Raw genomic sequence first — 25,889 nt, forward strand, 5'->3', positions numbered from 1 at the left:
TTCGCCCTGAGGCCTGAACTTCCCCTCTAGCACCTGCGAGTTTGCTCTAACCCATGTGGCATTTTCACGCAAACACACTTTCACTTGACACCCACAGTCTCATCATCTTGGCCAAAGAATCTTCTATTGCTGTAATCTGGCCTCAGTTGGTGACAGAAGGACCTGAGGACAGAGTACCCAGAGTACATCCTTGCCTTCACTGGTTCTGTCCAGACTTCCCCAGCCTGTCCCACCTCAGGAGCCTCTGATTTCTGGTGGCGGCTACAGCTCCTGTTCTCCCCCTGCAGCTCCACTGGAGGGCAGCACAGGCAGCCCGCTGGTCCAAAAGAGCTCACTCCTTTTGCTTTCTGCCTGGCACCTCTTTCCAGCCTGACATAACCTCTTCTCCAGCTACACACTCTGCACGTTTGCAGACCATACTGAGTTTCTTTGACCCTCCTAGCCTATGCACATGACTTCCTCTTATAAAATGGTCTTCAGGTCTCAATCTCCGTTTAGCTGAAAAATTCTTATTGTCCACCAAGAATCCACTCAGATTCTTCTGAGTGAAATCTTCCAGTTTTCTCCTCTGTCCTTCCCCCAGAGTGAAGGGCCTCTTCTGTCCTGAGGCCATGCAGACGACTTGATCTCCCTGGAGAGAGGGGCCCAGCTTAGTCACCTCCAGTCCCCTAACACTTAGCATAGTTCTTGGTATATAGCATGTGTCTGTTAAAGCGCACTATGTGAGGACATGAACAGACAGGACAGGATGGAGAAGGTGTTTGTTTTTTGTTTTTTGTTTTTTTTTAAAGGTGCTTTCAACTAACCAAATGTCACATGGTACATGGACAATGAGGGATTTGCCTCCTCCCATCCCCAACATAAAGTCATCTCCTGATTCCTCCCCACCCACTCCCACCCCCTCCAAGTGCAAAGGCTTTCTTGAAAAGCAAAATGTACACTGAGTCCAAAAGCAAAATTTTAAAGAAAATAAAAGTCAGATGGATCCTTACAAATCATCCTTACAAACTCCTCCTCATCTCAGTGATAAGGAAAACAGGGTCCTGAGAAGTTAAATTTGTGTACTTGCCAACACCACAGGGGAAAACACACACTTTAGGCACAAGAGGAAAATAGAAAGCAGCCCTGCTCTGTGGAGAGTCACTTTTCAGAGGGGAAGACAAAATAAATGCCAGGATCAGGCTTAGCTTTAAGAAAGAAGACCGGGGCTGTGGTTGTAGCTCAGCGGTAGAGCACTCGCCTAACGTGTGTGAGGCACTGGGTTCAATCCTCAGCACCACATTAAAAAATAAATAAATAAAATTAAAAGGTATTGTGTTCATCTACAACTAAAACAAAAAATTTTAAAAAGAAAGACGATCTACTGAGGAGGCTGCAGGAGGAGGATCGCAAGTTTACAGACCAGCCTGGGCAATTTAGTGAGACCCTGTCTCAAAATAAAAACTAAAGGGGCCTGGGATGAGCTAATTGGCAGAAAGCTCCCCTGAGTCCAATCCCTGGTATCAAAGGGAAAAAGAAAAAAGAAAGAACACATACAAAAAGGCTGGTAGTCGGGCCACACAAAAGGCTACAACTTATCTCCTGAATCAAATAGGAGGCAGTGCCAATCCCTCAATAAGACCCTAAAGAATGGTTTGGGGAGCACTTAGATCCTAAGCCTCAGAGATGTGGATTAATAATAGTCAGACGTTCCCTAGGTCATACAGGATAATCCAGGAATGTAGAAGTCTGGATTTTTTTCACTCGTATCTTATGAAACAATTCCATTCAACTCCTCACCTGCACTTGGGCATCAAAGTCTCTACTTGGCATCACGAGGTCCCCTTCGTGAATCATCAGCACACCTTTTTCTTTGATTTGGATGAAGCAGGAAAGGGGACTGAGACCAGGGGGGAAAAACAGGATGGCAAAGACCTTCAGAAGCAGCCTGATGACCACCAGACCCAGGCTCCAGGAAAAGAGGGACAGGAAGGATACAGATAGGTAAGGAACTGTTACCCTGCTTCTGAGTTTGTAGAGGAGTCCAAAGAAAGACATCCTGAGACAAGGAGGGACACCCCAGGCTCTGGGCCCCTTGAAGCCAGGCCCTCTTCCCATGCCTGTAACAGGGATCCACTTTATGCTTTGAACATAACCCTGGCAGCTCCGCCATGGCAGCTTATTTAAAAACCGACATGGTTTTTCTCCTCTCTCTTCTCCCTCTCTAACCGTGGGTGAAACATGAATGCCCTTTTTCCCATCCTGGGCCGAGTCACCTGCCCTTGAGCTCACACACCACAGGAATGAAGTCATTCAGGCTTTGGAACTGGCACCCCAGAGACCTAAGAAGCAGCTCTTCGAGGTTACAAGTCAATTATGACCCCTGACAGGGCACAGCCTGAATTAGGCTTTGAATCACCTCCTCAAAAGCCCTTTGGTTCCCCTGACAGGATCACGACCTCTGGGACAGGACTACCCTGTGTTTCTTCTCCGCTAGCAAAGCAATGAAACTTCTTTTTCCTCTTTCTCAAAACTTGTCCTCAATACTGGATTGACACCGGAATGAGGACTGAGCTTTAAGCAACACCCTGAGACCGGCAGGGCTTACTTCAGGGACCCATGCCATGCCCTTGCTGTGACTCTACCTACATGGAGGAGGGCTCGAGAGTGTTTCCTGCCTGTGACTGCCCTGGCGCTCTAACAAGGGCATCTCCTACAAGCAAGGCACCGAGCTGAGCTGAGAAAGAGCTCCCTTCCTCTTTCAGATTCACGCTGCCCATTGTCTCCATCTCTCCTTCCTTGATCTCACCCCAGGACACTGCTCTAGGACTGCAGGCCTCCTATGAAATTCTGCAGTCCCTCCAGCCTGAACCCTTCCCTCCCCATTTTAGACTGCATCAGGGAAGGTGAGGGGCAGGAAAATGGGGAGGGGTCTTTCCCCAGACTCTGCCCACCTTTTCATTAACAGCCTGTTTACACGCTCCAGTGTTCAGCCTTCCAGATTACAGAGTCCCACCCAGAAACTATATATGATGCAAAATTACCACTAGAAAAAGTGGGGGCTAGGGAGGCCAACAGACTGCTACAACTCCCGAGGCTCAGTGAGTGAGAACCATAGAAACACAGCTGTTGCTGGGTGCAGTGGCGCACACCTGTCATCCCAGGGGCTTGGAAGGCTGAGGCAGGAGGATTGCAAGTTCAAAACCAGCCTCAGCAACGGTGAGATGCTAAGCAATGCAGTGAGACCCCGTCTCTTAATAAAATACAAAATAGGGCTGGGGATGTAGCTGAGTGATTGAGTGTTCCACCCAAAAAAGCCCAGCTGGTTATTCACTGAGCACCTTCTGCATGCTGAGCAGTATGTTCAGCACAATATAATCCTTTCTTCTTTTAATCTCTCCTCCATCTGCAGTGATACCATTATTTCCCTTCCCCCATTTTATAGATAAACTGAGGTGGAGGGACTCTTGGAGGCCTCAGATGAGTAGGTAGCAAAGCTGGAGCTTGTAAGCAAGTGCAACCCCAATCTCTTGCTCCAGATGTTTGACTGTGCCCCACCTTAAAAACAGAAGCACCCCTGAAAATGCCTGCTGGGTGAGGATTGGGGGGTCTGGCCAGTACCCGTGTGTGTGAACTCATTACAAGCTCCGCATCTTTTGTTGCCGAGTTTGTTGGCCCTGCAGAGGGTGGCCCCATCTCCGCCAGCTGCCATGAGATTTGCTCCCCACTTTCTGCTCCAGTGGCTCCTCTTCATGGCTCCCCTGTGGCTGCTGGAGCTCTAGACCTCAGCCAAGAGTCTCAAGTGCCTGGAGGTTACATAGCTCATGGGGCAGCCCCTGGCAACGGCCCCCTTTAGGAGGAGCATGATTGCGCATCCCCTTGCCCAGGTGGGACGGACTCTGAGCAGTCACTTACTTCCAGGGTCCTCCACAGGATCAAGCAGGAGCTGCCCTGCAGGACTGGGTCTGAAACCATGCTCTTCTCTCCCAGAATCTTCCTTTCTCACCAGTCCTCTCTTGCTCCCGTATTCCTTTCACCTGGGATAATATTAGTTACACTCGGATTTTTCTCAGGCTTTGCTTATGTGGACCATCACCTAAGATATCATCCCTAACCTCACTTCTGTACAAATGCAGCCTTCAATTGTGACCATAGGACCACAACCCTCTATCTGGACTAATACTGGGAAGGTGTACACAGAAGGAACCAGGTGATGGTTAGAAGGATAATCACCTAAACTGGCAGCTCCCCAACCTCCCAGGAGATCCATTGGGACAACCTGTTTGTGAGTCACATTTAACACCCAGTGTTCCACCAGCTCTTGGAAATAGGGAGCAGGGGGAAATTGCAGCTGGGTTCTGTCCGCTTGACAGGTATCTTCCTACTTCTCTGTGGACCTCTGACCCACGCCTTCCTCCTGGAACCCCCACTATCTCCCAAGGAAGGGCATTGCCCGCTTCTGCTCTATGTCCATCTTAAATGCCAATGGCTTCCACAGAGGTTTCCAATTAGGTGGTAGTGGGGCTTTTTTTTATTTTTCATTACAACACTCAGCCAGAGATATTCAGTACATCTGGCTCTAGAGATGCAGGATCCAAGACCTGTGAGTTCTTCAGAGACCTAAAGAAATATACTTGACCTAAAGAAAAGAGTGATTGTCAACAAAACAAGAAAATTATAGAATTGAAAATGAAGAATGTTCCATTAACTGGGGGGAAAACATCTTAACAATGTCAGCTTCGTTCTTTTCAGAATTTATTAAAGTGGTATGGTATCACATTTGTAAGCAATTTACAAACTGTAATAGATGGATTATTGTCAACTCAAAAGAATCCCAATAAGGGAAAGATGATTCCTGAGAAATCAGAAAACAGGGTTTTACAGTCAAATCATTTCAAGAAGGAAACATAAAACCCTTTCAAAATGTTTGTGAACAAAAGACAACATCGTTTATATGAAATGTGGAGATTCCAATGGATTTGACAGTAGGTGTACCCCCTGGGACCTAGAAGAGTTCTCAGGGGGATCAGCTTTTAGCACAGAATACCCCATCCCCACCCACTTTCACTAACCACCCCTAACTCATCCACCCAGGCTCTGGGAGACCAGCCAGAGGCTAACCAGAAACCACCTGATTCTTCAGCAAGTTACTAGGGAGGGGACACTTGACCTAGTTAATCTGAGCCATGACCAGAGCCTCAAGATGAGGACAAAGATGGACTCAGCCAACTTTGCCAATGCCTTGTGTGAGCCTTGGTCCACTGGAAGGAGTGGATGCCCCATGACACCAGTGACCCCCTTGGGAGAGCAAGTCATTTGAAGAGACAGGAAAAGCAAACCCTAAAGTCTGGGTCTCACAGCCACCGCCCAGCTCAATGGTGAAAACAAGGTAATCCATTTTGACACTGGTTAGCCACATGGTGGAGCAAGGGGACTGTCCAGTTTGATACTGTTGTGAGAAAAGGAAGTAATGTCTCCTGGGTCCATTCCCTATGACGGGCTGAGGGGCTGTCCGGGTCAGGAGGAGCATTATGGGAAATGGGAGGAGCCTGAAGTCTTATGGGAGGTGGGTTGACTTTAGGGCAAAGCTTGCCAAGGAAGCAGGGATTAAGGGCCATCCCCACATCCCCAGGGGCTCCATGGCCACAGGGTCAGTGGGCACAAGCGGGCTGAAGGCATAGGAGCAGATTACTACTTCATGCCAAGATAATGTCAGCAGTGTGTGACTCTAAAAGAGGGATGGGACCCTGAGCTCCTGAAGGGTCTCACCAGCCCAGGGCCCAGGCCACTAAGGTTTTAACACTGTGGTCCCTCCTTCTCAAAACCCTTAGATACACATGGACAGGCACTCGAAATGCAGCCAGGGTCCACCAAGCTACCAGAGTCACAAGCTGGGAGGCAGGAGCACCAGGGAGCCATGGAAACCCTAGGTCTTCATTGCTAGGATTCTGTTGCGTCTTGCACACAGGCAATGAGCCAGAGAAGCCCTGGCTTGCCATTGAGCCCATACCCTACTCCCACAAGGGTGTGGCCTGGGGAAGTGAGGGCACCAGTGTGCGAGACCCCCAGACCTTTTACCATCCTCCCCACCACCTCCCTGCTGCCCCTTGCTGCCACCTCCCAGGCTGGAAGCCACAGCCAGTGGAGAATGGGTGACAACTGGGTGATCATGCATAATCAGCACCTGAGGATGGCTCTATCCTGCTGAGAACTGGTCCTAACTTGACACTGTGATTCTGGTTGTCTGTCACGCTGTCAGGTAACCCAGGCACCCCAGAAGCCCGACTCTCTTCCACCTATGAATTTAGCTTTGCCCTGACTCAGAGCAGGAATCAGCTCTTGCAGAGATGGGGCTCATCTGGGCCCTACACATCCCCTTTGCCATGGGCAGCCCAGCATTGGGTCCCTCACATCCCAGATCAGGTTCAGGAGGACCATCCTGAGCACATTCACTGGGGTCTCCCAGCCAATGAAGTTAGGGAGGGCCTGAAGGAAATTATTCAGTCAATCAGAGACCTGAATTTTTCATTTTGTGGTTTTGTTGGAAGTGCTTGTTATGGAAGGTTTTGTTTGGGATTTTTATTGCTGCTATTGTCTTTTGATGTTTTATTTGCTCTTTGGGAGGGCTGGCAGGGACCTGGGCTCTAGAGTCTGTGAGTCCTGGAGAAGACTCACCCCTGTGTTAAAGGATACAATGTTCTCTGGAACCAGCCCGTGAGATGTCACAGACACGTCTGCTTAGGAGGCTGTTGTTTTATCAACAGGAAATCAACATCCAGCAAGCATGTCATTTTTCCTGGAACTCATATTTTTTCCTGGAGGACAACAAAAACTGGCTGATAAAATGATCACCACAGACCCTTTAATTAGCACATGCTGACACACAGAGAAAACATGCAGCTTAGCTTTTAAGATAATATGTATTATTGATCCTAAAGGCCAACTAGATACGTGTGTGTGTGTGTGTGTGTGTGTGTGTGTGTGTGTCCATGTCCCCGTCCGTCCTTTGGGTTGATTCTTGTGAAAGGAGATTTGAAATACAGCAGCTCTGTGTTGTGCACACAGCCAGCTGTGGTTTTGACTCTCCCAGAGTTTGCTGGGCTTTTCTCTCACTGGGGTGCACTTTGGTGGAATCTTGAACCCTCTGCAGTCCTGAAAGCTTGTTAATCCTTAGAACTTCTGAACTGAGATGGATGTTTTTTGGGATCCATCCTCATTTCCCTTGCTCCCTCTCTTAGGGGCCTGCTCTGAGGGGCCCAGTTCCCAGCCAGCCAGATGGCCCTCAGCTCTGGTACCTGCAGCCCCTGCTCCCTTGATTGTTTGGTCTGGGAGCAAAGATGACATGTCCTGGTCAGCTCTGTGCCCCACATGAAGTAGAGGGCCTGTCCTTGCCAAGCAAGACCCGTGGGAACGTGGCAGGCTGTGACTTGGCGTGTCTAATTCTGGGGCACTGTTGGCAAGCCTTCTGGGTCAAGTCCAGGCTTTCTAGGCAGCCTTGCAACAATAAAATGACATTTTGATTAATTTCTGGGCTCAGTTCCTGGTTCTGATGTCACGCAAGGCTGGTCGCTGGGTTAGGAACACTGAGAAGTAGACAAACATGACATCCCAGAGGAAAGTTCACACATGGGTGTTGAGACTTTAGTTGGAGATTTAATGATGTGCTCCAGGACTCAGATTGAAAACGGCCCCAGCAGGCAGAGCAGGAGGTGAGCGCAGAACTAAGAGAAGCAACCCTGCTGGTTTTGTAGGAGGAGGAAGGGGCTGGGAGCGGAGGAAAAAGGCATCTTCTAAAAGCAGGAAAAGGTCAGGGTGGTACTCCAGAAAGAATATAGCCTTGCCAACACCTTAATTTTAGCCTGATGAGACCTCTGTTGAACTTCCAACCAATACTACTATAAAAAAATAAATGTGTGTTGTTTAATTAAAGTTATGGTCATGTGTTACAGAGCAGTAAGATAGTCTTAGGACTCTTTGAACTCTTTAAAAGGATAGCACATGAGCCAATAATTTAAAGGAACTTCATCCATTGCTATACTAAGGACTTTGTACCCATGTCACGAGTCAGAGGCAATTAGGCAGCAGGCAAGAGATAAAACTGGATCTAGGCATGGAAGCAGCCCTCTGGAAGTAACATGAGGGTAGGAAACAGGACTGAAATCACAGAGACCAGTGAGGAGGTTACTCCGAGATCCAGGCTGAAGACGATGAAGGCTGGCGCTGTCAGGGATCCATGGAATGGAGCAGAAAGGATTCACAGGAAAAGAGTTTTGCAGAGAAGAGTGTAAGGATTGGCCACCCATGGGATGCTAGTGGAGAAGGAGGAAGCAGTTTCAATGGTTCCAAGTGTCCAACTTGGGTAACAAGGAGAATGGAAGGTAAAATGAGAAAGAAAGTGTACACTAAGAGTTTGTCTTGGATGTGTTCATTCCCAGTGGAGATTTCCAGCAAGCAGGTGGAAATGCGGATGCGGGGCTCCGTTGGACAGTGAGGGTGGAGATGGAGATTTGGGGATGATACAGACACAGCTGAAGCGTGGGTGTGCAAGAAGGTCAGCATGTGGAGTGAGCTGTCCACCCAGGACTGAAACCCGGGGAACTCCCTGGCTCAAGGGCAGGTTAGCCAAAAGCACAAGAGTGACTTGGGAGGAATGGGGAAAGGAAAAGGGAAGGCGTGGGAGGAAGAATCAGGAAGGAATGGGAAGAAGAAAGTCACATGTGGTACGCATTCCAACAACCATGCAAAGGCCATCCTTTCCCTAGACCCCCCTCTGCCCTGCCCAAGTCCTCCAGGAGCTCACAGCACCTACGCTCTGTCATGGCACCTCTTCTTGCATCTGCAGTCATCTCAAGCCCACCCTGAAGTTCAGGGTCCTTTGGTCTTCTCTCTACTTGTCATTTCTGTGCTGTGGACATGGGCATGCCCCCTCCTTCCTCCTACTCCCTAGAGACATTTCTCTCAGAATTCTCTCAGACAATTCTCTCACTCTAAAACCCACCTCAGAGGTCCTAGCAGGCACCCAGGGAAGAGGGGAAGGGTGTATATGGCCCTCCAAGAAGAAACCCTCAAGGTCTTCCACACCACCAAGTCTGCACGCCCCTTCATCTCTCTCTGACCTCAGGGCCTCCTTCCTTCCTTCCTTCTTTTTTCTTTCTTTTGTTTTCTCTCTTCTTTCTTCCATTTTCTTTTGTCTTCTCTCTTCCTTCTTTAATTGACACATACAATCCTTAATGTTAGCCTGATGAGACCTATGTTGAACTTCCAACCAACACTACTATAAAATAATAAATTTGTGTTGTTTAATTAAAATTATGGTCATGTGTTACAGCAGCAATAAGACATTACAATGTCACATTTCAATGTCACATTACCCTGTAATGATCAGGATAAGGAAAAGTGGCATATCCATCACCTCAGATCTTTGTGTGTATGTGCGCGCGTGCATGTGTGTGTGGGGGGGGGGGTGGGGTTGTGTGTGAGACACTGAACATCCTATTAGCTATTTTGAAATATTCAATTAATTGTTATCACCAGTTAACAAGGCCATCTTTATTATAACCAGAGACAGAATAGTACAAGGGGGATCAGAGGCTGGGGTTCCAACCCACCGCTTCTTGTTACAGAGCCTTGGCCAAGTCTCCTAGCCTTTTAAGCTCAGTTTCCCCACCTGTAAGTGCATAATCCTGCTGACCCTACAGAGAGGTCATGGGGTTTCTGAATTACACATGCAGTGTCCTTGGCTCAGTGCCTGACACAAGGTAAGTGCTGATAAACATTAGTTCTTTGTCACCTTAGTAATGAACAGGACAGGGTAACTATGTGAAATATTGCCCTGCTCCAGGGCTTCTCCTGGAAGGATGACTAGATATTCGCCTTACCTTGGGGCACTTTTTCATCTGTTCTGGTGACTTTATTCTCTGTCCCAAAATTGTCTGCTTTCAACTGCTCACTTCCTATGCCTCCACAAAGTTAACTAGTGCAATTCTCTCTCTACCCAAAAAGGAAAAGATGTTTGGAGAAGCTGCTACACAGAATGAGGACCCCACCCTTAAACCCCAGAAAGCCAGCGGGGAATGAAGATGGAGGGAGCCCTTTCTTTTCCTTCTTTTAAGATGGAAGTGCTGAGAGGGAGCATGTTTGGAACTGAGGAAAGGAATGGCCAGAAAGGAAGTTGAACCTGCCAAGGGATGGGGGACAGAGCTCAGGGAAGGAGCAGGGCCACCTGCCACCTTGAGCCCTTCCCAGGAGTCTGGCCTGAACAGGACAAGAGAGAAAGGCTGGTGGTACACGCCCAGTAAAGTGGGGATGTTGTCATCTGCTGAGAGCAGTGAGGTGAAACCTGGAGGGAACTCAAGGAGCTGGGAGGAGTGTAGACACTGCCATGAGGAATTAAATAGAAGATGTGAAAGCTCCGCCAAATAGTTGCCAGGAAGTGCAAAAGCATGGTTAACCTGGTAAGTCCAGTCATCTGTGGCTCTTTCCCATAACCACTAGACTCCCTGACCTCTGCCATGTTCACATTTTAGACATCTGAGTAGGCAAAACTTTAAAAGACAGGCATAGCATTACATAAAAATGGCATTACAGATTTATTGTCTGACAGGTTAAAATACAAATGCACTTATAATAAAGCAGTTTAAAAGCTACTCCCATTGTCATGGCCATGTTTCCATCCTCAACTTGAAAGTGCACATTTCCACGCCCTGTATTGCGTGAACAGATGATCAGTCGGTGGGAAAGAGCATAGCCAGCCTCCTGAGTACACAAGTTCCATCTTCCTTGTTGCCACAATCTTCCAGAACACTCTGCAAGCCTCTTCTGGTTTGCACATTTTGATTTCTATTTCCAAGTCCAGGCCTTGGGATACATTTCTGGCATCCTACTCCACACATATTAAAGTTGAGTAGGACAAGAGGATTCCATTCCTAAACATGAAATTGGTAGAACATAAATCTAACTAGCATGGGAGCCTCTGCTGACTGCAGGTTCTGCCCTCACCTGAGTTCTTCCTGTTGCTGTCTCCCACAGCACAGGCAGCCATCTTGCTCAGGACCCACCCTGCACAGAGCTCAGCACAGAGGGCAAAGGTGGCCTCTGGACACTTCCAACATGAACTGGGGCTGTTTGTGCTGCTGAGAAAACTCTCCCATGGACCCCGATGTCCAGTGACAGCTGTGGAGAGAATGAGGTCTGCTAGCATACTTTGTCACATTCCACTCTTTTGGATTCTCACAATACGAGTGCAAGACACCAGCATTGTGACACACTTTGATTATAGATAGGCCTTATTGATCATTAACATTTGCATCAAACAATTGATGAAAGCAAAATCAAGTTTACAGCAGTAAACAGATGATTATCAGTGGAAATGGACAAAAGATACCTCAGACATACATCTCTGATGATACTGTAAGTAACTATAGCATTTGGGAGAGTGCAATCATGCAGGATGTGACAATAAACATAAGCTATGACTCAGCTATTCACTTTTGGAAACAGCTCCAAGGAGATAGGACAAAGGTCCAAAAAGAAAATTTTGTACAAAGATGTTTGCTGCACTCTCTCTATACTAGGAAGATATTTAAAATAGTCTATCAACTAGCCAGGAGGGCAACACATGCCTGTAATCCCAGCAGTGGCTTGGGAGGCTGAGGCAGGACAATTTTGAGTTCAAGGACAGCCTCAGCAACTGAGCGAGGCCCTAAGCAACTCAGTGAGACCCTGTCTCTAAATAAAATATAAAAAGGGCTAAGGATGTGGCTCAGTGGTTAAGCGCCTCTGGGTTTAATCCCTGGTACCAATTTAATAATAATAATCCTATCAACTAAGTAAGTCCTTAACAAACCATAATATGAAGGTATAAAGCAGAAGTATGGATGACTCTTCAAAATGCTACAAACTATATTCATGCATGCATTTTATATATGAACTAATAAGTGAAAGTAAAGGTAGAATACAATAGATTCAATATATACTTGCACACAGATGAAAATGTATACAGGTGTACATATATCATGCCACGAGTGAATCAGGAATGATGTAAATAATTGGTATTTAAAGTTCTCAGAATTTTTAATATTAAGATCAAGACAAGCTTCAACTTGAGAGAGGAGAAGTGGGGGAAGAGATCTAGAGGTATCTGTGGATGCTTGAGTGACACCCAGGAGAACCCTACGAGTCTCAAAGGCAGAGGCTAGGCAGGACAGGGTTCTCATCCTCGACACTGCCGTCATTTGGGGCCCAACATGGTAGGATGATTACCAGCACTGCTGGCTTCTATCCACTAGATGCCAGCAGCACCCTCCTACTCCTGACAAACAAAATTACCTCCAGGAAGTCAAAGAGTGGAGATTGAGAGGCCAAATCACAGTTAAGGACTGGTGAGAATGATAAACAGACACCAACTCTCCACCTCAGCTGTGGCCAGGAGGCGGGAAGCGATAAGGATTGGGGGAGCCAGAGACTGTATGCCCTTCTAAAGCAGCCAGTCCCTATTCACCTGGAGATCCTGAATGACAAATCCTGACTTTTTTTTTTAAGATTCACAGCTAACTCAAAGTTAAAACATAATGCATCCAGAGCCTCACATGCATCAGCTACAGCAGGCTTCCACGTACTTTCTGCAAGGGCCAGATGGTGAGCATCACAGGCTCTGCAGGCACAACCGTCTCATTTGCCTTGACAGGGAGAAGCAGCCACAGATGATGAATGGACAATGAGTAAGGCTGGGTTCCAATGAAGCTTTATTTATGTGCACTGAAACTTTAATTTCATATGTTTTCACTTCATGAAACATTCTTTGATTTTGTTTTCAACTGTCTAAAATGCCAGTACCATTATCAGCTGATAGTCCCACCAAAACAAGGCTAGGATTTGGCTCAAGGGCCATGGTTTGAGACCCCCTGGGCGGTAGTGTGCCCGCAGCAGTACCAGCAACTAAAGGCATCCTGGAAAGGAGGACAGGTCAGCCCTGGGTGGCCAGACACCCCAGCACACAGGGAGGAACAGCAGGCCCCAGAGGGGCCTATGCTAGGGCTCCTTTCTCAACTCTTCCCCTCTTGCCTCTTCCAAAAGCCCCATACAGTATCTCCACTTTGCTGCCTCCAGTACCAGAGGATTCATTCATTGTAAAAAAGTAAATAAATAAATAACACAGATTGGTTTCTCTGAATTTTCTTGACTTTTTAAAGTATTATTGTAAAAAAGAGGACACCACTGGGCACCAACCCAATTGTTCTGCAGGGTTTCCAGAGTCCTAGAAAACTCTTTTAAGAGGGATTTTGTCTGTTTTTAATGACTTTGCTAAAATGCAAGTCTCCTTGTTTGTGTCCTCCCAATGCCTCTTTGACAGAAAACACAGATGGCCTTTCTCTAATCAGCAGAAGCAGGATTCTGGGAGTGGGGAGATTTGGGGACTTGATCCAGAAGAAGAAGCCACCAGTGGTTTCTGAGCTTGAAGGCCTGGCCCTGAGTCTGCGCTGGAGAGCTGAGTGAGCAGCCCCCTGGACTGGCTTCAGTGAGGCCACCTTGGGTCTACCTAGAGCAAAGCAGAGAGCCTCAGCTCCCTACCCCTGGAAGGCAACGAAAGTAAACAGGGCAGATGATGGAGGGAGGCTGATGGGAATGGAGAGGAAAGAAAAGAAAAAAAACAAGAAAATAAAGAGGAAGAGTTGAAATGATGCTCTGGGAGTAGGGGGAAGAAGCAAAAGACAGGAGGCCAGAAGTGAGAAAAGGGAAGAAGAAATGAGACAGAGGAAGGGCTGGGCGCATCTGCAAACTACCAAGTCAGCCTCAGTGACTAAGAAGGTGCGGGCAGAAAGCAATATTTTCATCTTGGAATCCAGTCACTGGAGCCATTTGGGATCCTTCTCACTCCCTAGCCATCAAATTATTGAATGTTCAGATTCAAAAGCCTCATCAGGTGCATGCCTGTAAACCCAGTGGCTTGGGAGGCTAAGAAAGGAGGTTCGCAAGTTCAAAGCCAACTTCAGCAACGGCGAGGCACTAAGCAACTCAGTGAGACCCTGTGTCTAAATAAAAGACAAAATAGGGTTGGGGATAAGGCTCAGTGGTTGAGTGCCTCTGAGTTCAATCCCCAGTATTTATTAAAAAAAAAAAAAAAAGCCTCACCAGATATAAGACAGACAAGATGGTGAGGTCCGAGGCTCTCCACCCCCACACACCTCCCACAGGATCTCACTGAGTTGTTTAGGGCCTTGTTAAATTGCTGAGTCTGACTTTGAACTCACAATCTTCCTGCCTCAGCCTCCTGAGCCACTGGGATTACAGGCATGCAGGTACCCCTTTTGTTTGGCTTCTTTCTCCTCCCAGGCTTGAAAGCAGGATGAAGGGGTAAGGGAGTGAGCTAGAGGCCAACAGTCTCATGCCCCAATGCCTGCTTCGTGCTTCTCTCACTCACAGGTTTACCAGCAGTCACTGTTCTGAAAACTAGGCCTGAAAAGCCCTGGGACTGGGTCTGCAGCCACCTTAGACCTCATGAGGATTCTCATTTGAACATAATGAGGAGGGAGACAGGGTTGGGAGAGCAGCCACACCTTCCTGTGCCCATGGTAAGAATGCAGCTGAGGACAGTAGCAGGTGACTCCACAGGGACAGGAGGAGATACAGGCACAAACATAAAACCAACAACAAAACCATGGCTAGAAAAACACATGATCCCAGAGGATTCCACTGAGTGGCTACCTACCCCATTGTGTTCCATTTGAGAGTGTTCCATTGAACACTCTCAGCATCACTCCCAGAGAGGACCTGGAAGGTCAAAGTCCCAACTGTGACCGAATTACAAACCCAGAGGAACTCAGAAGTCACCATATTGGCCCACCAGATTTGAAATGTCGTGCACTAGCAATTAATTTTAGTTATAGGAAAGTAAAGCAATATTTTTGCACCTAAGTTGGAAGCCTGTGAAGTTCATATCTGCAACACAAGTACTAACTTCTAGAAGTCTCTTTGAAAAAATACTATCAGCCTTTCTGGCTGAAAATGCTGGGTTCATGGCCCTTTAGGCTGCTCAGTCATTTCCTGACCATCCCTGTATCCCAGGCGACATGCCCTTTTCCCCCACCATGCAGGCCACAGTCTCAGCAAGGAATCCCGACTCAGCACTTTCACCAAAGGCTGCACTAATTGTCACGAGCTCTGTGCTTCGCTGGAGCAAAGGAGAAGTCCTTGTGATGGAATTGCATTGCATGTACCAAGGTCTTGCTCAGCCCCTGCTGGGAAGAGGACTTTCAAGGGTGTGCTCAGTAAGCATTCCTGGGCTCTGAACCAGTGTGAGGGGTCAGTATCCCTTTACAAAAATCACTCAATGTTGGGTACCTTTTTACTCCCAGGCATGGGAGCAAGATGGAAGGGCAGCAGAAGCTGGAAAATGGCCTGTAGGCTGGGACAAGACTTCTGCTCCTTTGCTCCAGCAAAGGTAAAGGGGTCAGGATATGGTTTGGTGACAGAGTGCTTGCCTAACAAGTTGAGGCCATGTGTTCAATAAAATAACCAATACAAAAAAAAAAAAAAAAAAAAAAAACCAGGGTGAAAAGTTCTGGGTGGGATGTGTTGCTATACACACTTGAAATTTAGCAAGGACTATGAGGAGGCTCAGGCACACCATTAGAAAATTCTACTCCATTTCTATGCCTCTGTGTTGAGAAGAGTAAGATATTAGGGCTACGTGGGAAGAATAGAACACAGGTTCCCACCAGACCACCAAGCACCAACCAAAAACAATCTTCTGGCACAGTCCCTCTGGGAACTATAAGGGATAGCCCTATAGCAAAGGCTGTGACCATGACTCAATTCCTAGGGAGACCAGATGTCCACCTAAGAAGTCTTTTGAGTTCAGAACCTGGGTCTTCATTTTTAGTCAATGTGTCGAGGAGTCCTTCAGTGGAGCTTATTACCTGAACAAAAGAAAATAACTTCTTTTCCTCTACAAAGCACTCAGGCCTACCATGTCTCTTCTTCTCCCCAGCACAAGTTCACACCTGTGCCAGGCAAGCCCAAGTATTAGCTCAGGGCTGGGGGAATTTCTTCAATACAGGCAGAATGCGGAAGGGGCCAAAGAAGCGTTTCTTGCCAAGTCTTGATATCTTCTCTAGGCCAGGTCATCCACACTGAGACTGAGGGTCTCCTACCATGATGGCCTTTAGACTTCTGTCTTGGTTTGGTCTGGAAGTTTTTCATGCACAAGAAATTCTCTGGTTGTCACTGAATTTTTCAAATATGGGTTTAATGTTCCTTCCTCATAGAAATCGTCTGGTCCTAAACTTTCACCAGAAGAGAGAAGTTGCTCTTCAACTTTTGAAGAGTTATCTTCTGACATTTCTAACTTTAAGAGTTTGGATGTTCTGGAAGGAATCTCAGTTAAAACCTGTGAACTCTTTTCTGGAGGACAGTCAGGCCTGTTGGGGGAGGCTACATACTCATTCTTTTCTCCTCCCCAAATGTTTTCCTGGCCCTTTTTAGCTTCTTCTATGGACACCTCTTCCAAAAAATTCTCAAAGTTCACCATCAATTTGTCAATGAGGTCACTGGGAACACAATATGATTTTAGGATGCTACCTTCTGTGTTCACAGAGTCATCAAATTCCTTAAGATTTGGCTTATTCTGGAAAAGAAAAAGGGACATACCCCTCATTGAACTTGGGTCACCAAAGTCCCAACCCCTCAAACAGCATTCCACCTTCCTCCCTGGCTCAGAAGTGATGGCCAACCATGTGAGCTTGGCAAGAGTGAAGCAACAGCTCCTGAGAAATAGCACCTTGTATTCAAAGAAGTCTTCCAGAGAGCTCAAGGCTATTTTCCACACAATGTTCACAAAATCCCAGGCAAGATGGGAGTACCAAATTTAGAGCTTTTGGAGATGGAAAAACTATATCCCTGACAGTCCTGCCCAATACCACCAGAAAAATCAAAGGTGGTCTCACTGCAGGGATGTGTCCTTATCATCTTGTATCCCCAGGATCTCGCCCAGGCCTGATACTCAGTAGGCCATTAATCAGTGCTTGCTGAGAGCTGACTTGCAGATTATTCAAAAAGCACTTCAGTCATCACACCACACTGCCTATGAATTCATTTATTCTCTAGATAACTTTCAATAAGTAGAAAAGTGAAGAGGGTGACTTAAGACTGAAGAGGGAGAAAATAGAAATTCATTTTCACCAAAAATGCCCATGCCACAGAAGACTTCTGAGATGAAATAAGGGCTAATATTTGTAATGCCTGTAACAAGGAAAAACTGGTAATAGTCTTTCCACAATAAAGTTTTAAAGGTTATTAAATTTGATGGGGCCTATTCCTACTTAAGCAAGAAATTATACCTTAGAAATTTCATAACAATTTTCAATATAAAAACTTAGAAACAGGAGGGTTTCTACTTAAAGTATACTAGAAAACTCTAACCCCCAATTACATAAAGTGACTCTAATTTTCTCAGTCTGAGAAAAATGATTTGAGGCAGCCTTTGGATTGCCATAATTGTCACATCCCCTCAGGGTCTCTAGGTGGTCCCTAGATTAATTTGTTCTTGTCTGCTTTTTAAATGACCTCAAATCTTATAGCGAAGCTACCTACTACTCCTCCCTCTCCTCCCCCTACTTTTTTCTCTTTCTTTACTTCTCTCTCTCTCTCTTTCATTAGACTATCAAGTCATTGAGGATAGGGTTGGGGTCTTTCTTTAGCACCAAGCTTTACAAGACCAGCCCCATGCTGAGAACACACTGGATCCTTGCTAATAAGTCCTTTCCTCTTGTGCAGAGTACAAGGTCAAAGTCATTCCAGGAAGGCTGATTCCATCTGCCCTACCAGATGTTCCCTGGAACTTTCCAACCTTGAGTTCTCTCTATATGAACCCTAAATAAAAGCCCAGCTCACGACTTCCCCACAGCTCCACTCATCTGGTCACTTCCCACACCAGCCCACAATGACTTCCTGAACAGAAACAGTGGTGTTGTTTGTTTACCTTGCAGTCATTTCCGTGCCACTTGGCTATACTACTTTCAGCAGGGTTGGGGACAATGGGCCAACACAGGTGAGTCAACTTGCTAATGAGAGATAAGAAAAAAGAAAAGAAAAACCAAACAGGAGGTAAGTTCACAAAGTGTCTTACACATGCTGCATGGCTGAGGCAGAACAGTGAGGTTTGCTAAAGAGTACTGCATGGCTCCCCACTAACTAACTAAGGGCAAGCTGCTGGTCTCCTGGCAGAGATGGGGAAAGTGAATTAGTTTGGGGAGGGAAGTTGTAAACTATCTATGAAATGTGATGGGAGGAGACCTCTCCCCTTGTAAAGCTGTTCCTTTTTTTCCTTTCTCTCCCACCCCTGAGTCTTTACACCTATACTGATGCTGAAAACTGCACCATCACAGTCACTCCTTTGAGTTATTCCCTTGGAAAGGCAATACTTTTAAGCTACTATTTCAGTGGCTTCCAATTTGCAGCACCATTGCAAATGCAAAAAGAGCTCATTGCAAATGCAAATTATTGGGTTTCACTCCAGAACCCAGAATCAGAAACCCTTGGGGCAGGGCTCAATTCTGATGGAGGCTAAAAACTGAGAAAAATTAGTCAAGTGTATAATGTACAAAAAGTTTGTGGATGATTTGGACACAATCTATGGTTGGTAACTGAGGTTGACATTAGCTTAATTATTAACTAAACACAGCTGCTTGACCTACAAGTGTCTAATGTGGAGAGAGAGCTCTACTAAGAAGGACCTTCAGGGAAACATGAGGCTCACTGTGAGGAGAAACACAAGATCCTGAAGACAGGCTTCCTTCTCCACACTAGACAGGGTAAGAAGGACAAATGTCCCTGCAGCCAGCTTTTCAACACTGTACCACAAGCAAGGAACAAAATTGTAGTGTCATACAACTGGTCAATGTTCTAATCCCAGAAGTACAAAACTCCCTGCTCTGCCTCTTGCCATTGTCGGGGTCCCTCTAGCAACTCTAGACTCAAATGGAAGAGCAGCCAACACTCCCTGCCTCAGAAAGGCCTTAACCTAGTGTGTGGAGCTGTGCAGGTGTGAAAGTCCTCCTGATTGGTCACAATTCTTATGAACCACAGAAAGTGACCCTTAATGATCTCAATAAATATCTACCAATATCTTCATGGTGGCCTCTTGTATCATGTGCCCATGATGTCTTCCACCCTTTTCCATCCCTAGGTTTTAAAGCACCCACTGTTATGTATAAACTCACATTGCTTTTTTGAGACCAGAGGCCACAGTCAGGACCGTGAATATAAGAAGTCCTCCTCCAACCAGAGAAGTTATAAGGACAATCTCAAAGACACCTTTGGGAAAAGGAGAAGAAAAGTCTTTTGCAAGCCAAGTTCTTCACTTTCTTGACAAAAATCAAAGATTAACTTTTTCTTCTAGTAGTTCATCAACATTTCTTATTAGTTTTCTTTCAAATAAATTCAATTTCTTTCTACTTAAAAAAAAAAAAACCTGAGATTCATGGTTCCCCACCTAGCTGTCTCCTCCCTGCTAATGTGACAGATGTTATACCCTTGGGGAAGGGCTCAATTCTGATGGAGGCTAAAAATTGAGAAAAATTAGTCAAGTATATAATGTACAAAAAGTTTGTGGATGATTTGGACACAATCTATGGTTGGTAACTGAGGTTGACATTAGCTTAATTATTAACATTGTATTTGATAGACATTGAGCTTACCAAAGCCATCATCCAACTTCATTCACTCAACAAATATTTACTGAGCCTCTGTCATTTACCAAACACCATTGTGAGTAATAAAACAAACACAATAAGCAAGAAATAGAAGATGCCTCCTCTCAGGGAGTCTATGTTCCCGTACCTGGATTAAGACAATAAATAACAAGACTGGTTCAGATAAAACAGAGTAATAGAGTAACTAGGATAAGGTGGAAAGCAGGATAGAAACATCAGATAGGGTGACCAAGGAAGAAGCCACATGTGAGCTGACCTTAACAATGAGAGGGACCTGCCATGCGAAAGTATAGAGAAACGCATTCCTGGGAGGAACAAAAGCTTTGAAGCAGGAACAAATCAGAGAACACAGAAGCAGAAGTGACAGAAAGTGAGATCAGCATGGGACAGATGATGAGGAACTCTGAAAGCCATGGGGAGGAGTTTGGATTTCATTTAAAATAGAAGGGCAGGAGCTGGGGTTGTGGCTCCGTAGTAGAGTGCTTGCCTAGCATGCATGAGGCACTGGGTTTAATCCTCAGCACCACAGAAAAATAAAATAAATATATTGTGTCCACCTAAAACTAAAAAAATAAATAAATATTTTTAAAAAATACAAGAGCAGGAGCTGGTGGGTTTTAAGCAGGGACTGTAAACCTGGGAACTATGGCTGCTGTGTAGAGAATAGATTGTAGAGGGTCAAAGATGGAAGTGGGGTGCTTTATAATCCACAGACTAAGGAACTTCTAGGCTTCAAGACAGAATCTTGCCTTCAGTTTGAACCTTGGAGAAAATTCCATGAGCAGATACAATTTTGTGCCTAGTGTTTTGAAAATACAACATGGGTTTTTAAATGCTCTTATGCAGCAATATCAAGAAGAGTTCCAAGAAGGCAAAGTCAGTCCATGAAACAGAACATGTTTTCTTTGTAAAGACACATGCTACATTTTCCAGAGTCCTATTTTATCTTCTAAGAATGTAAACAACAAGAGACTTCCAAAAAAACTTCAAGCAGACAATTTTTAGCTTACACAAATTATTGCAAAACTTTGTAAGATTCCTCATTTTTAATCTAAAAGATTGTTCATTCCTTAAAGTTTTAATATGTTCTTAAAAATCTAATCTGTGTCACTCAAGGACTTGGTGAAATTAACAGTTCCTTCTTCTCCTTCATCTCCCTCCTTACTTTGTCTCCTCCCTGTCCCTCTTGAACATCTGCATTAATAAGCCATCACATGAAGATACATTATTTGTTATATTTATTAAATTCTTCTTCTCTATTTTAGATGTAAAATCTGGTAAGGTGAGCAAATTATATACTTTCTTGCTCAAAAAATTTCACAAAGGCTAAAATTAAATTCTTTCTTATGAGTCAGTGGTTCTTAATCAACCAAGGTTTTCTCTCCAAAGCCCTACTGTGCAGTAACTTCTCACGTTCAGAAACTGAGGACCATGACCTTGAGGACAGGATTGTCATAGGAGCTGGTATGATGCTCAGACTGAAGTTGGTATTAAATTTATCACTTCTCCTGGAGGTGATCGGGGCTGCCCATGGGAAGGAACAGATAACTGGTCTTTCTAAATTCAACTCTCAATTTTCCTGCCCCCCATCTCTCTCTTGACCTATATGCCTGCCAAGAAGGCAAATGAACCAGAGAACAGATGGTTCTTCTCACTTAGGTACTGTCCTTTCATCTGACTTCCCTTCCCTTTGGAAAATGCTACTTCTAAATAACCTACCATAAATGCTAAGAAGGATACTCACTGAGGGAAGATGTCCTGAAGTTTATCTCCGTCCCATTTTTCCCCCCAGCTCTGGTGCTGGCCATGACACGAACAGTATAAGAGGTCTTTCGTGTCAGAGATTCAAGGTCATATTGCTGGACGCTGGAGCTGACGGTCTTAGCTAAAGGAAAAATACAGAAATCAAGTACCACTGTCAAGTGGACTGAAAATTTCATTTTAGTAGCACCAAAATAAGAACATTAGAACCCATACTTCCATCATTTATTCCAACCCCTATCCATGACCTGCTTAAAATTAGCCTGTCAACATGGACCAAAGACCTAAATATAAGAGCTAAAACCATAAAAACTCTTAGAAAACAACATAAGGTAAATCTTCATGACCTTGAATTTCACAATGCTTTCTCAAATATGATGCCAAAAGCACAAGCAACAAAAGAAAAAATAGATTAAACATAACTTCATTAAAGTTAAAAGGTCTTATTCATCAAAAGACATACCAAAAGAATAAAAGACAACTCACAAAACTGGAGAAAATATTTGCAAATCATATGTTTAATAAGAAGTTTATATCCGCAACTATAAAAAAATTTTTGTAACAGCAACAAAAAGACAATCTGATTTTAAAATCCTCAACAAGATTAAAGATTTCTCTGAAGAAGATATACAAATGGCGGACAACTACATGAACAGACTGTAACAGTAGAGATTAGAGAAATGTAAATAAGTGAGAAATCACTTCATACCCACTATGATAGCCATAATAGTTTTGGGTTTTTTTTTTTTTTGTAATGATAAGTAAGAAGCGTTGGCAAGGATGCAGAGAAACTGAAACCCTATACATTTCTGGTGGGAATGTAATCACTGTGAAATATGGTGTGGTGGGGGCTGGGGCTGGGGCTTAGTGGTAGAGTGCTTACCTAGCACATGCAAGGCACTAGGTTCCATACTCAGCACCATATTAAAAACATAAATAAATAAAATAAAGGTATTATGTCCAACTACAACTAAAAAAAATATTTAAAAAATAATTTGGTGGTGTCTCAATAAGCTAAAGCACCATGTGATTCAGCAGTTCCTTTCTGAGGTATATACCCAAAAGAACTGAAAGCAAAAACCCAGATATTTGCACATCAATATTCATAGAAGCATTATTCATAGGATCTATAGGTCAAACAACCCAAAGCCTCATCAAACAATGAATGTGTAAGCAAAACATCAAATAACCATACAATGAAATATTATTCCATCATAAAAAGGCCCTAAGGACTCAATGCTATAACATAGAAGAAGTTTGAAAGCTGCATATTGTATGACTTTATTTATTTATTTATTTATTTATTTTTCATCATTTTGCAGTACTTAGGATTGAACCCAGGGCATTGTGCATGCTTGGCAACTACACTCCAGCCCTAATTATATTTATATGAGATGTTCCTTAACAGGCAATACATAGAGACATAAAGCAGCTTGGTGAATTCCAGAGGCTATAAGAAGTAGGGGATAGGAAATGACTGATTAAAGGATACAGAGTTTCTATTTGAATGAGAATAGAAAAGTTCTGGAAATAGGGGTGATGGTTTCATAATATTGCAAATATTTTTAATGCTAATAAATTGTACAACTTGTTTAAAAGGGTAAATTTTATGTTATGTGTATTATACCTTATCCTAGACAGGAATCCAAGCATATCCCCCAAATTTAAGATATCAGGAGATACTGTAGACTCAAGAAAAAAGCACAGCATAGTGGTGGGCAGTAGAAGTCGTGGTAAAGAACCTTGAAAGTAAGTGCCATCAAAACAGGGCATGTCCCTCTGACATGTGCTTTTTTTTTTTTTCCTTTTTGCTCGTGAGTTATAATCATATATAACAGTGGGATTCATTGTTGCCTATTCATACATACACACAATATAACTTGATCCAATTCCTTCTCCAGTCTCTCCCTTATCCTCCCTTCCTCCCACCCCTGGTCTCCTTCCTCTATTCTACTGGTCCTATGCCATTCTTTAAGCCAGGCACACCTCTCCCAGGAATAAATGATCAGGGGGTAAAATCACTCAAAGCCTGTTCAAGATAATGATATCAAATTTCTGCCGTTCCTATAGGCCTCTTAGGTAAGTCATTTCACTCTTATTTAACCTCCAAACTCAAGAGGGACCCAGTTTTCAGCAAAGCTCAAAGGAGCTAAGTGATTCATGCAAGGTTGCTGGTTACAACCATAGGAGCTACCCCTCCAAGTCTATCCACATCATCTATCTGAGGAGTTATGTTTCTTCAACTTGGTCATGAGCCTACTTACAGAATTCTTTTCCACCTTCAGCTTGGTAAAATATGGTGTAGTTGCTGATAAAACCTCCTCTGTCACTCTTGGAAATCTCTTCCCATGTAATTGTAACTGAGTTCACACCAATATTTTCTGCCTTGATTACAGGACCCTTCTCTGGAGCTTGAGAGGACAGAAAGATAAATGACCAAATGGAAACACATCCCAGCAGATCCTTTCCCCACAGAGGTCTTGTCCCTACTCAAACCAAAACCACAGTCCTTGAAGTAGAGAATGGAGGTTGAGGAGGGAACTGATAAGTCACCCTATTTGGAAGGATTGTTTTCTACAATCATGCATCTTAAATAATAAGAAAAGTTGCATCAAAGACCAGAGGGAAAAATACTTTATTTATATACCCCTAGCTCCAATGAAGCACCCAGTTCTTTCATTTATATGTGTTAAGTGTAGCTATTTTCAAGTAGTTGAACACTGCCTCCACAGGCTACCTTTGCATATATAGCAGGAGTTATTTTCTAACGCTGAATCTGGAATATGTTAACTTCCACAGAGGTAAAAATAAATCTGATCAATTTGCCACTAAAGCACTTATTACATTAAAAAAAATTAAGGGGAATGAAGGGAAGGTAGGGGAATGGGAATAGGAAAGATTGTACAAGGAATCAGACATTACTATCCTAAATGTGTATATGATTATACAATCAGAAGAATGAGATGTTATACTCCATATAGGTATAATATGTGAAAATTCATTCTACTATCATGTATAACTAGTGAGAAAAAATTGAAAAATAATTTTAACATGTTTAACTTGTGATGAACTCTATAGGGTCCCTGATTGGTCTTCATTATTATTTCTAGTTGTAGCTCCATTTGCACTAAATTTTTTGGTGACTTTGGGAAAGTTGTTTCACCTCTCTGAGTCTCAGTTTTCCACTTTTGAAGTGACAGAACTGAACTTGATGATCTTCAATGTCTACCCCACCTATAAAATCTAGTGACTCTATAACCTGACCCCACTATATCCAACACAGAGATGGCTACAAGATGGAAGTCCTGCACAATTGGATCTTCAGGCAACCATGAATGAGCTATAGACATTCACATCATTCTCTGAATATTGGACAGTCCCCATGGTTTCCCTTCACCCACAGGGCCTTGTTCATACATACCACATTCTTTAGCATACTCCTGGATGGAATATGGTTCTCCCACTCGGTCTTGGAACAGTGGATACACAGAGATGTTATAGAGGTTACAAGGTTTTAATTTATCTATATAAAAAAAGGAAAGAAAGGGAAAAAAACTAAGCTAATTGTAGAGTATGGCAGAGTAGAAGGAATGCTTAATGTCTAAGACCATAACTTGGAAGATATTTCAATGTTCCAACGGAAGATACTTCATTTCTCTACAATTTCCTTGATGATCTCTAATATCTATTTTTGTTCTAAGAATTTCTAATTAATTCTTAGAATTAAACGCTGTACCACTCTGATAAAATTACAAAACCATCCAAGTAAGATATACAGTCCCTTCTCCATTACTGATTTTATCATATGATTTGGAGCAGTGCAGAATAAAATTTAATCCTTTTGGCAATAGCACATCACCCTGGAGAACTGAGATACCATGAATTCTGGTTCGCCTGCCTGCATCCCTACATGAGTATAATTTTTTTGGGGGGGGTACTAGGGTTTGAACCCAGGGTCATTTAACCACTGAGTCACATCCCCAGTACCTCCTTTTAAAATTTTTCATCTTAAGACAGGGTCTTACTAAATTGCTTAAGGCCTCCCTAAGTTGCTGAGGCTGGCTTTGAACTTGTGATCCTCCTGTCCCAGCTTCCCAGGCTGCTAGGATTCAGGCATGCACCACCACACCTGGCTAGTATAATTCTTAGTATAGGTGCCATTACTAATGAAGGCCACTAAGCATTCAGAAATGGCTAGAGTGATAAGCTAAAGCCTCACATCTTGCATAGGGCAGGGACTTTCTTGAAAATCAGCAATTCCCTATATCAGTCACCTGAGAAAGGGACCTTAACCAGGTCCTTAACCAGGCAGCCAAAACAGAAAGGAGTAACCTAAGTAGGACAGATAGTATCCAAACTGTGGTGTTATCCCCAAGATGATCAAGATATCTGGGTGTTAGGATGGTGTTTTCATCTGTGCCTGGATACAGGGAAAGGCTC

At 44.2% G+C, this 25,889-nt stretch overlaps 1 protein-coding gene across 1 annotated transcript in view; it reads right to left on the reverse strand.

Annotated features, from left to right (window-relative positions):
* Window positions 1-9,254: 9,254 nt before the first annotated feature.
* Il31ra (interleukin 31 receptor A) overlaps window positions 9,255-25,889 on the reverse strand; it is a 49,443-nt gene continuing 32,808 nt past the window's right edge. The window contains exons 9-14 of the mRNA XM_078016391.1: window positions 24,871-24,972; window positions 23,714-23,860; window positions 21,433-21,573; window positions 19,197-19,290; window positions 17,957-18,038; window positions 9,255-16,603 (exon numbers count right to left, since the gene is read on the reverse strand). Coding sequence (XP_077872517.1) covers window positions 16,142-16,603; window positions 17,957-18,038; window positions 19,197-19,290; window positions 21,433-21,573; window positions 23,714-23,860; window positions 24,871-24,972 — 1,028 coding nt within the window. The 3' untranslated portion in view covers window positions 9,255-16,141. The remainder of the gene's footprint in view (window positions 16,604-17,956; window positions 18,039-19,196; window positions 19,291-21,432; window positions 21,574-23,713; window positions 23,861-24,870; window positions 24,973-25,889) is intronic.

Source organism: Ictidomys tridecemlineatus, chromosome 1 (assembly GCF_052094955.1).
Source record: "Ictidomys tridecemlineatus isolate mIctTri1 chromosome 1, mIctTri1.hap1, whole genome shotgun sequence".
NCBI lineage: Eukaryota > Metazoa > Chordata > Mammalia > Rodentia > Sciuridae > Ictidomys > Ictidomys tridecemlineatus.